Source organism: Engystomops pustulosus, chromosome 9, assembly GCF_040894005.1.
Source record: "Engystomops pustulosus chromosome 9, aEngPut4.maternal, whole genome shotgun sequence".
Lineage (NCBI taxonomy): Eukaryota > Metazoa > Chordata > Amphibia > Anura > Leptodactylidae > Engystomops > Engystomops pustulosus.
Genome location: NC_092419.1, coordinates 9,286,127 through 9,298,830, shown reverse-complemented (window position 1 = coordinate 9,298,830; position 12,704 = coordinate 9,286,127). Strand labels below are relative to the sequence as shown.

Genomic DNA, 12,704 nt, shown 5'->3' with positions numbered 1-12,704 from the left:
CTTATTCCAAGAGAGATTATTCAGGAGAACTAGAGAACAGTCAGCAGTCAGGATGTATGTCTCCGAAGAAGTCACTCTCCTCCTTGTGGCTTTCTTATCGTGTCTCATCTTTTTTATGGGTTTTAAGCATTTCTGGAGAAAGGGAACGTTACCACCTGGACCGACCCCTCTACCAATACTGGGGAACTTTCTACAGCTAAGCGGAGGAGACATAGTGCAAGCTCTGCTGAAGGTTAGTCTTTGAGTTATCCTCCAACATTGAGTGTAACTAGACCATTACTTGTCCTATGTATATGTTATGATTCGTGATGAACAGACCTGCAATGATGTTTAGGGTAAGGTTGGGGTTTGGCACCCTCCCCCCTCCCTATTTAACACCCGCTATCAGCTTTGCCACTGCATTTAAAGAGTTAACACCCTCAATTGGGGTTTGGATTTGGTTCAAGACCCGACCCTTAACATAATTTTTAAGGTTTGTGTTTGGCCACATCAATAGTAATGATGCCACCAGCAGCCACATGCTTCGACCATGGTTGAGCTTAAGAACGTTGAACATTTGGTTTTGCACCTCTGTGGTGACAACACATGGCACCAATTTTGCAATATTTAAAAATGGCTCTTTAACCGTATTTTGTACCAAACAATTTCTGAAAATCCACATGAAGGCAATACTTATGTGTTGGCACAAGGATCTAAGCCGGGTTGTGAAATACTCTTCTATGAATCTTCTCATGGTAGAGGAAGACTATCTGGTAGAGAAAGAGGTATGAACAAAAAATTCCTGTAGGACAGTGGTTCTCAACCTTTCTAATGCTGTCACCCTGCAATACAGTTCCTCATGTTGTGGTGACCCCAAACCACGTACAAGAATATTGTATTCGTGCCAAAAAAGGCAATAAAATCGTGGCTCCGAGGGCTTTAGGCAACCCCTGTGTTTTGATCGTTCGACCCCCGCCGGGGTTGCGACCCACAGGTTGAGAACCACTGCTGTAGGGTCAATATCTGATGAGGGATCTGCACTTTATTGTGGCCATCGTCTCACAGAATAATTATTCTATTTCTTAATTGACCCCACTCCTCAGGTGCCAAAACTATTGCCAATAGGGCTTCTATGGAACAAGGAACCTTGACCTCATTGTGGTCATCATAGACTACTGTGTTCTTCACCGTCTTCCATCTTCGATGTTGTTCAGATTCTTGTCTTGTTTTGGAGAACCAGGAGGCTCATTAATTTAATATGATGACGTTGTTTCTTTCCATCCAGCACAGTGAGAAATATGGAGATGTGTTCACCGTTTATCTTGGCTCCCGACCGGTCATTGTGGTCTCGGGATACAAAGCCGTGAAAGAAGTTTATGTGGACAGAGGAGATGATTTCTTAGCTCGAGGTGACGTTCCTTCCTTTGATTTCTACTACAAAAACTATGGTGAGTAACGTGCCCTCAGATTAATAATATAAACTGTATAACAGTGGAACCTTGTACATGAGCTCTATGTGTGGCCAATGGGCAAAGAGCTTACTGTGGACCACCCTTAAAGGACATCTACCACTAGGACCAAGGGTTGTAAACCAAGCACGCTGACATACTAGTGTGTGCCCCCTACGCCACAATCCGCTATTCTTTGAGCGTTTGTTTCCCTGGTTTTTACAAAAACATTTTTAGCAATTATGCAAAAGAGTCTGAAGGACTTCGTAGGTTTTAATGTAGCCCGGAGACCCCTAGGCTAATTTGCATAATTTTTAGAGCCTTTTATTCTTAAAAACAAAGGCATAAGAAGCAGAAGTAGAGCAGATCCTACCAGAGGGGGGACACACCAGTATGTCAGTGTGCTTGGTTTACAGTCCTCGATCCTGGTGGAAGATTTCCTCTAGGAAGGTTCTCTAGCAAAATCATACATATTTGTCACTGAACCTCAAACCTCTATGAGGCAGAAACCTTAACAATAGGGCAATGCATTATGTGAACATATCCTGTGTATAAGGTCAGTTAGGGAATCTACCATTTGCTTTTATGCATCATGAACCAAACATACCTTGAGAATGTTATAGCTACACTGATGCAGAAACACATCTTGTTTAATCCCTGAATGGTGTAGTTTTGCTAAAAAAACAAATACAGATTATGATAATGAGGCTCTGTTGCTCCTGTGGCTTCTAATTATGCACTGCTCTAGAGAATGCTGTACTTACTGTGTTGTACCTGGCAGGTAGAAGTAATCAATCGCTGCACCATCCCCCAGCTGCTGTGTATGAGTCATCCAGCTCAGGTTGATAAGTCCTGTCTGCACTGTACAGTGTCTAATGTGTTTATGTAGACACCCAGCTTTCCCAAGGTCCTGAATTTAATCATTAATTTTTGAGCAAAACCACTCGGATCAGGGATTAAACAAGATATGTTTCTGCATCAGTGTAGCTAAGGTATGTTTGCTTCATAATGCATGAAAACAAATGGTAGATTTCCTTTAAGGGGGTTGTCCACTCTCTCTATCAATTCCTAACATTTTTTCTAGATCTCTTCTTGCTGTCATGTAACAGGAAACTTCATTCTTTACTTCCTGTAGATAAAAGATAGGTCTGTGGCGACGTGATGTCATGCAGGTGGCCAAATTAGTTAAAAAATTTTGGATGTTATCTTTTGCGTTTCGGTATGAAAAACATGGAAATTGGACAAATATTTAATAAAAATTCTTCATTTTCAAATTTTTAAATCCTCTACTTTTGAAGCAGATACTCATAGCATCCAAATTAATCCATAAATAACATTTCCCAAATGTCTGCTTTAGGTTAGGATGTTTTTTTAAGATTGCACATATTTTACTAGAATGTTATGAGGCTTAGAATTTCGGCGCCATTTTTCACTTTTTTTGGAAAATTGCCAAAACCTATATTCATAGGGACCCGCTTAACTTTCGACTGACTGTGAATGGCCTAAATGATAGACTAAAAATTTTTTTTTTTTAAATTACCCCCCTATGCAAATTACAACCTTCGTCTTGTAAGAAGTTTGTTAACCCTTTAGCTGTTTTATAGCTAAAACAAAATGGAGGCGAGGTCTACAAATTGTAATATTTTCGGACAATACATTTATATTAGGCAGAAATTTAAGCTTTCACAATGGATGAAATTATAAAAAAATTCCTCAAAGTTTGATACCCAATTTCTCCCGAGTGTATTGACACCCCATATGTGGTGGTGACCGGCTGTATGGGCGCACGACCGAGCATAGAAGGGAAGGAGCGGATTGTTAAATTGAACAGGCAATATTTTTTTCAAATTTTTAATGTTTATATAAATTAGCTAATTTTTTTTTTGACCCATGAGATGTACTTTTCTGGTACATCAGAATTTTTTTGCTTTTTTTTTTTTGGCTGTTCATGATACCAGAAAAAAATTATCCATTATTTTTATTTTTTTATTACCTTGACTACGGAAATACCCCATTTATAGGGCTATTTTATTTTTTCCAATTTTTCGGAATAAAAACTAATTTAGAGAAAATCTTGGAAATTTTAGCATCACCTTCTTTTCAGAGGCATAACTTTTTTATTTTTCTGCTGACAAATATGGTTAAGGGCTTTTTTTGTGTGAGGAGAGTTGTTCATTTTAGCGCTCTTATTTTGGAGCGTGTAACATTTTTTAATCACTTTTAGAGAATTTTTTTAAAGATATTAAAAATAATTTAAAAATGATCTGATTTCGGAACATTTTATTTTTACGGCGTTCACCTTGCGGGATTCTGTTTTATAGTAAAGATTGTTATGGATGCGGCAATACCAAATATGGGGAGGGGGGGTGGATTTGTGTTTTTTGTACTTTAATAAGTGTTTTATGGGAAATTTAAATTTTTGGGACTTATATTTTATTTATTTAGATTTATTTTATTGTTTTAAACTCACTTTTTATTCTCTTTTTTTTTTAAATCCAAAACTTGAACTTGAACCAGCGCTGCTCTGATCCAATATACTCTACTACAATACTCATGTAATGTAGAGCAGTGGAAACCTATATGAATGTGTCTTAAAGGAAACCTGCCACTGCTGACACCCTGTAGGCTATTTAATCCTGATGCCAGCACATACTTTGGCTAGGGACATACTTTGGGTTAGTTTAGCTAAAAAATCGATTTACCTACATATTCAAATGAGACTTGGGTGGTACCCCTACGTCACTGGCCACCTTTCGTTCCCTTCCAATGGTTAATTATGCACGCCTCCGTCTTCTTATGCGCCCCCCCCCCCTCTGGTGTCGAGAGTCATGACGTCACTTATCGCACATGCGCAGAGAAAAACTGTTGCGCAGCCTGCCACTTCTCACTGCAGCTGTGCTATAGATTGTCTCTGCGCATGGGCAATAAGTGCCGAGAGCGACGTGACATCACAGCCAGTGACGTAGGGGTAGCACCGAAGGCTCATTTCAATGTGTAGGGAAATTGATTTTTTAGCTAAACTTAAGGTTGATGTCCCAAATTAAAGTATGTGTCGGCATCAGTATTAAATAGCCTACAGGTTGGCGCGCTCCATGGGAGCAGTGGTAGGCTCTTTTTGGCACAAATTACTCTAGAAGTCTGACCTAAGTGGCTTCATAAATCCCCCCCCCCCCCCCCCCCGGATATGTTTGACACCCTCCTTACATTCTTTTGTCACTTGATTCACTTTGGATATTTACTGCCTGCATTAATATGTATCGGTACATAGAAAGCTCAATGTAAGACATTATTTGCCCTTTTAGGGATCGCTTTCACCAGTCACATAGAGAGATGGCGGGATCTACGGAGATTCTCACTTTCTACAATGCGAGATTTCGGCATGGGGAAAAGGAGTACGGAGGATCAGATACAGGAAGAGGCTCAGTGCCTGGTGACGGAACTGAAGAAAACAAAAGGTTGTTACAGTCAATCACTTCATGTCTACTACGTCTACTGTGCTGTGGTTTTCTTTAAAGGGCATTTAACATCAGGATGAAGAATTGTAAACCAAGCACATGGACATACCGTACTGGTGTGCGCCCACTCTGGCAGGATCCATTCTTCTTTTAGCTGCTTATTCCCTGGTTTTTGCAAAAAAAGGGATTTTAAAATTATGCAAATGAGCCTGAGACACTATGGGCTCCATAGGTTTTAATGAAGCCTGGAGCCTCTCAGGGTCATTTGCATAATTTTTTTAAGCCGTATTATTGAAAATAAGGGCATAAGAAGATTAAAGAAGATCCTACCCAAGGTGGGGAACCCCAGGGTATGATTGATTCACACTCCTTCATCCTGGTGGTAGATGTCCTTTAACATTAGAATGTTTTGTCCATGTACACAATTTTTCGGATATAGACCAAATCCAAAAGAGAACCTCATTCTTTCTTTTGGTCTCAAACTGCTTTGCTAATCGTCTTTGCCTAGAAACAGGATAACATTTGATCCTGGTGGCTTCTTTCTTTCTTTCTTTCTTTCTTTCTTTCTTTCTTGGCTTGGTGAGGCACATTGGGGCAGATTTATCAAGCTTTCTGAAAGTCATGGCAACCAATCACAGCTCCCCTTTAAAATATTCATGAGCACTGGTAAAATGAAAGCTGAGCTGTGATTGGTTTCCATGGGCAATTAGAAATATTCTGACTTTCAGACAGCTTGACCTGCCCCATCGTGCTTAACACACCGTGACCGTGCTCAATAGACCTCAATGGCTGCCATTAGCTGTATGACGTTATTTTGGCTAGCTCGCAGTCACCATTTATGGTCGTGGGTATGTAGCCTAAAAATTCAACTACCAACCTGTTTGCCATAGTATAATAAGACACCACATTGCTGCATGGTGTCCTAGCTGGAGTATTCGTACTGCCTAATGTCCACCTCCCCAACTGTATTTTGCATTACCTTAACTGGGTCAAAGATCACACCTCAAAAATTGACCCTTTTCCATAAAGAACCATATCACATTGATCAGTATATATAGATTATTAATTTTACAACATTTCATCCTTTTAGTTAATTGTTTAATGTTAATGAAAAAATTCGTAAGGACCTTGATACTTTACGAACCTCCCGTGAGATATTTTGTAACAGGCTAAAATAAATATGTATGATGTATAAATCTATTGACTCTTTATTTGTGTGTTCTAGAATCGTGGGTGGCGCCCCGACTGTACATTAGTAAAGCCACTTGCAATGTTATTTTTTCCATGATGTTTGGACATCGCCATGACTATGAAGATGAGGAGCTCGTGGAAGTGGTTTCCTTGATGCATGAATCCTTCACCATTATCTGCTCAACATGGGGCAACGTAAGACCCAAGAAAAGGTTCCTTCCTTCAGAAAATTGTGGAAGTTGGTGTCAGTCCTTTGAAGTAGAATGTAGAGAGAGTGGGGCGTAATTTTATATTCGTTATATATCCCAATCTGGGTTGGTACCAAATTTAGTGGGTTTGGGTCCCCAGGACCAGCCCCAGAAGTTCAAGGTAGGTGCTGCATGTTGCTAAACCTCCTGCTGGTGTTAACACCCACAATCGGAACTGGCACCAAGCTTTAACTTTTAAAAACTGCTGGCATAGTCAACAGCAGGCCGCTGCCATTTTGGGGTGGAGTGTCACTCCATAATGACTTCTTGATGACCAACGACCCCACCCAAAATGCTTTGACCCAACTGGGTCTGCTCATCGTTAGTTATTAGTTGACAGATGCGGCCTGATATTGGTCACTACTACTAATAGTCTCTAATCCTTCACTTTTGCTTTAGATCTATGAGATGTTCCCTCACATTATGCAATGGATCCCTGGGAAACACCAGAAGATCTTCGTCTGTTTGAAAAAACTTCTTCGGTTTGTAGAAAAAAGTGTTGAAATGAACAAGAAAACTTTGGATGAGAATAACCCCCAAAACTATGTTGATGCTTTTCTTGTTAAAATGAAAAAAGTAAGTAGAAAGGCCCCAGGGGAGCCAAATGCTACAAGTAATAAGCAAAACTAGACAAACATATGCAAAAAAATAACCAACAACACTGTACACCCAGCACTTTCATGGTAGTGTTTTGATGGCCGGTGGCCCACAGTAAACTTGCACCACGTCATGTTACCACCAGCTGTAAATTAGAGACATAGGGGCATATTTACTAAGGGTCTGCAGACCTCATTTTCGTCGGGTTTCCCGACTATTTCCGATTTGCGCCGCATTTAACAGGGGTTTTTGGTCGAACGTGATTGGATTATGGTGCCGTCTTTCATGTGGTGCAAATCGGGGGGCATGGCCGACGGACAACCCGACTAATTTGGACTAAGCGCGGGATTTAAAATTCAAATTGTGTCGCAACGCAATGCACTCACATACACTGGGAAGAAGATGGTGAACTCCGACGGACCTGAGCGGGGAAGCGACACATGCAGGATATTTGGCGCACGAGCTTAGTGAATTGCGCCAGACTTCCTCCTCATTGGACAATGCACCTTGGGAATCGCGTCAGGAGCGGGTAAGTAAATGTGCCCCATAAGGTTACCTTGAAGATCCTAAGCCCCAGAAGAAAACAGAACCATCCACCTACCATGTACGGTTTCTGATTCTACTGATGGGTAGGGAGGGATCCCGCAGATTATATCTTGGGAACCATGAGTTTTAAAGGGGTTGGCCCAAATTTATTTGTTATCCCCTATCCGCACGCTTACAGCTTTTAGACCCTAACATCCATTCCTCATAAAATGAGTGGCAAATTAAGCATCACCATTCACGCTCTATAGGATCTCTCGGAATATGACCCCTATTCTCATGATCAGTAGGAGCCTTGTGGATAGGGGATAATAAACTTGGTCCAACTCCTCTAGGTTTTATATCTGTAAACGGTTGTCATTTTCCGTGGCTACAGGTTCATTGCCCCAGGTCCTGGTGCAACTGTTACCCTTAAACTACACATGGCTATAGTGATACCACATTGGAAGAATGACCTAAAATTGCAGTATTTATTATTTTTCCAAATACATAATTAAAATACAGTTTATAATATATTTGGAAATAAAATTTCCTCTTCTTTTCTCAGGAAAAAAATAATCCCAAAAGTGAATTCCACATGACCAATTTAGTGAACAGTACCCTGCAGATTTTTTTCGCTGGGGTAGAAACAATCAGCACAACCCTGAACTACTCTCTACTTCTTCTATTGAAATATCCAGATGTTCTTGGTAGGTGACCCAAATGCCATTGTTTTCTCTTCTGAGAGACTTTGAGTGCCAATCGCTATGCCTTGGCATATCTAGGTCGAAAAGTTTTATTTTCTTCCTAAACACCATATTTTCTTATTTAAAACCTGATTATACATGTAATTGTCAAAATTGTTCATACCTTCTAGCCAAAGTCCACAAGGAAATTGACAAAGTCATTGGCCGGGACAGATGCCCAAAGATTCAAGACCGGAATCAGATGCCATTCACTGACGCTGTTATTCATGAAATACAACGTTTCATAGATTTGATTCCAATGGGAGTGCCACGGAAAACCACAAGAGACATTACATACAGAGGGTACTCTCTACCTAAGGTATGTTGACTCTTAATTGTAGCTGGTTAATAGAGTTTCCAATAGAAAGACCCTTAACTTCTTTAAACTACATTGCCTTATATCCTAGGGCACCAATGTGTTTCCAATGTTGTCCTCGGTGCTGAAAGACCCTACCTGCTTCACATACCCAAATGAATTTAACCCCAAGAATTTCCTGGATGAAAGTGGTGAACTTAAGAAGAATGATGCCTTCATGCCTCTGGCTGCAGGTATATCCGGCTATAGTATGTAGGTAGACCTGTGAACCTTAACATTATAAAGGAATTTATGTAACTCTCATGAAAGATGTCTTCCTTTTAACCTTGGTGATGGCTTCACACCAATCGACAGCCCTTTGACAGATCATGTCATTTACTACAAGACTTTCCCGTAACTTCCATTGGCTCTGGTATCAATTAATATCTCAACTAATCGGGTCAAGAGGAATCGCAGCAGGGAACCTTTCAGTAGGTTTGGGAGTATCATAACCACCATCATACCTTCATGCAGCTGGGGTTAAGAGTTTCAAACTTTTTTACCTTTGAGTTTCTGGAGTGGCATAGTGATGGGTCTGGTGACTTGGATCAGCTTCAAACCCCCAGACCATGTGTCATTATTTTTGAAGTCCCGCGGTCTATAGAGGCCACTCATTAGAAGTGCCAAGCTAATGTGGAAACCACGACCCAGAGAAGGTTAGGTGCACTTTCTTTCTTTTCGCACTCCTGCACCATCCCCCATAAAAGGGGACCTTCCACTTGCGATTTTGAACACTAAAACACCCATAGGTTAGGGTTCCAAATTGCCCTTTACCAATGTACCCGTTTGAAAAAACAAAAGAAAAAAAGTCTACACTTACCACAGCCCACTGGTTCCCGTGTGCCGTGATTATAGAGCTTGCATAATGAAGCCAGGGTGTACATCTCTGGCTTCACTATACAACTTCACAGGCACAGGGAGCACAAGAGATGGGTCTGATGTGTTTTATCGGACCCATCTCTAGATGAGTATAATTTTTTGTTTTGCGGGCACAGTGGAAAAGGGCACTTTGGGACACTAAACCATATGGACCTTTAGGTGCTTTTATGTCCCGAATGGTCGTTGCAGGTCCTCTTTAAGATTAGGTCAAAGTTGCAACTGGTGAACTCCTTATCTTTTCCTATGATACCATATGGCAGGTGCAGCTAAGTGACTCTGCAATTTTTGTTTTTACTCCAGGTAAAAGAATTTGCTTGGGAGAAGCAATGGTTCGCATGGAGCTGTTTAATTTATTGATTCCTATTTTGCAAAACTTTGACTTGAAATCACCTGTTCCTCCGGAGGACTTGGATATCACGCCAGTCGTATCTGGATTTGGAAACATTCCAAAACCGTATAAAATGTCTTTTATCCCTCGTTAAATGTTATCATTTATCTAGATATGTGTCTCTATGTACCCAATTTATGTGTTTAAGGAAGATTTCATCTCTCAGCCTCAAGTCCTCCAACTTCACATAGGGACAGTTGGAGATGTTTCGACCCTTCTGTGGTCTGGAACCCATTGCTGTATAAAAATGATATCTTCAGATACATCAATACTTACAACTTATCTCTAAACCATTTGTATCAGTAGTATAGTAGTTTATGTAAAGAATAACACCATTCCAGGGCAATACATCACTTTATTCTGCATTTTTAGCAGTTTTTCCTTCTCTAGCTCTCAGTCATCTCAGAGCTGGTTGGAGAGAACACGCCGAGCCCTTGTCACTTAACATTTTTCATAGATTTATGTAATGTAATCAAATAAACAAGGGAAAGAGACAGACATATTGGAAATTCACAATTTTGCATTGTTGAACTTTAAATTAGAATGTGAAAAGGCAGTACAATGATAAGAGGTGGTTAATGGGAGGTCCGAGGTACTACAGTCATACAATACTCTGCAGCTAGAACTGCATTTTTATAGGATTATGTATGCTTTTTTTTAATTATAATATTATATTAAAGCATTATCTTAATTATACCATAAAGTTTACATTAAAGCTTAATGAGAAATGTTTTTGGCCCGAAGCTATGGAAAATACCATAAACGTGTGTTGACTGAAATGTTATCATGACTCATTGGTAACCACTCCTTCTACACTAAGATATGCCTATAACAGCAGTCATGTTATACAATACAAAGTATCCCCCAGCTCCACTGTACTCAACCAATCGCTGCGGTTTTCAGGTGTTCCACCCAACCAATCATCTACTAATGTCCTATCTCATCGTTATCAGCTGCTACATAATCCTGCAACATTCAGTCTTCTCCATATCCTAACCTCTACGCATCTCATCTTATAAGGTTCTTTTAAGTTCGCTGTGAGGAGTTTGACTATAATTCAACTAACAGAAACAACATGTTCTTAGGATCAAATACACGAGCCAAGTGTTGTGCAAGTTGATAAGTTCCACAAATTGTTATAGAATCAGTAAGTAATCAGATAACTTGACCAGGGTAAGTTTTATGACTCCCCAGTGCTGGCGAGATCTTCAAAATTTGTGGTCTTGTTCCAGATCAGGACATCAGAACACTACGAGACCAAATAGACTTCATGGACAAATATTGGATGAATGAGAGATCAGATTCCCTTGGGTTCAAACACAGCTTAGGACACCTGCTTTGAACAACAAGATCTCTGATGCTGGGAGACAACTACAGACCCTACTAAGCCAAAAGATTCAAATTCGAGGTGGTTAAGTTTATTGCTATAGTGTAACTGATACATTACCAATAATGTCTAGTTGTCAATGTGTGCCGTGTGCAGCATTGACAACTAGACATGTTGGGGCAGATTTACTTACCCGGTCCATTCGCGATTCAGCGGCGGGTTCTCCGACGCTGATTCGTGTCTTCTGGCAATTCACTAAGGTCGTGCGCCCGATGTCCACCAGGTGTCACTGCTGCGCTGAAGTCCGTCGGAAGTTCACCAAGTTAGACTGGGTGCAGGTAAGTGCGTGTCATGTGACAAACACTGCGTTTTTTTCCAAATCCAACGGGTTTTCCATTGGGCACGCCTCCGATTTCCGTTGCGTGCATGACGCCGCCGGTGCACCACAATCTGACTGCGTGTGCCAAAAACGTGGCGGAATTCAGTGCTAATCGGCGCAAAGCGGTAAAATTTGGGTAACCCAACGTAAAAACGTGATTCGGGCCCTTAGTAAATGACCCCCGTTATGTCTAGTTATGGCCTACTAATTTAAAGAAAAAACAACAATGCTTTGAGTAATTAAACTTAAAGCATCAGCAACATTATTTATATTCAATTACTTAGCTAGTTGGCAAGAATCAATTAACCAGGGAGATGAGCCGGTAAATTAATAAGAGCTCAGTGAGAATTAAGCTAGAAGTCCTGCTCCAAATGCTAAATATATAACATGAATGGCACCAGCTTCAAGTATGATGAATGTCCTGTCATCATCATTAAATGGGTTTTTAAGGAATCTGGGAAAACCTTGTGGAGATCGGAGCAGGTGACAAGAATAAGGTGTTACTTAACCTGCTTCAACATCTGGTTCTGACAGCTAGGCTGGAAGTTCTATGGGGTCATGTGACCTGCCTCTGCCAACCAGCGGCCTCTTTGGACCGTAGATCTGAATTGGACAAGATGTCCCATGGTCAGAGAAGGCCAGAAATTGGATGAAGAGGGTTCCATGACCCCAGCACTTTCAGTGACAAATAAAGAGGGAGAAAAAAGCAGGTTAAGAACCCTTTTTTTTAACCCCAACCCCCAAATTCAGAAGACCCATTTGAATTCATTTAAGTTTGGAACTGGTTAAACTAAAAGAAGATTAAGAATTGTTTTAGGTGCATTCCAGCTTCATGCCAGCTGTGTTTCAGGTGGGGCATAATTCATTTGCTTTGGCTTAAATCCCAGCAACATGAAGAAACCTTAAAACTAAGTAAAGTAGTCGATAGTTTGCTAGAAGAAGAAAATGCTTAAAAACAACAACAAAATGTAGTGCAAAAAGTAAACAGCGAGCAATTGTTCACATGATGGATTTTGACCAAAATTCAGCTCTAGAATATCTTGTATAATATTGTAAGGGTTTTCTTTTTAGCTCCAAACTACTAGGACCTAATCATATATTATATTTTTAATGATGGAACCCACAAATGGAGGTGGAATAAGACATTCTAATACCATCGGTGTTGGGTGTTTCACCCCCCTCCCCCCTCC

At 40.5% G+C, this 12,704-nt stretch overlaps 1 protein-coding gene across 1 annotated transcript; it reads left to right on the top strand.

The window, feature by feature from the left end:
* LOC140076496 (cytochrome P450 2A4-like) lies at positions 1 to 10,439 on the top strand. Its single transcript, XM_072123025.1, has 9 exons — positions 1 to 232; positions 1,265 to 1,427; positions 4,730 to 4,882; positions 6,108 to 6,268; positions 6,721 to 6,897; positions 8,009 to 8,150; positions 8,318 to 8,505; positions 8,594 to 8,735; positions 9,721 to 10,439. The coding sequence occupies exons 1-9, from the start codon at positions 53 to 55 to the stop codon at positions 9,900 to 9,902; spliced, it is 1,488 nt and encodes a 495-aa protein (XP_071979126.1). The 5' UTR covers positions 1 to 52; the 3' UTR covers positions 9,903 to 10,439.
* Positions 10,440 to 12,704: the final 2,265 nt, after the last annotated feature.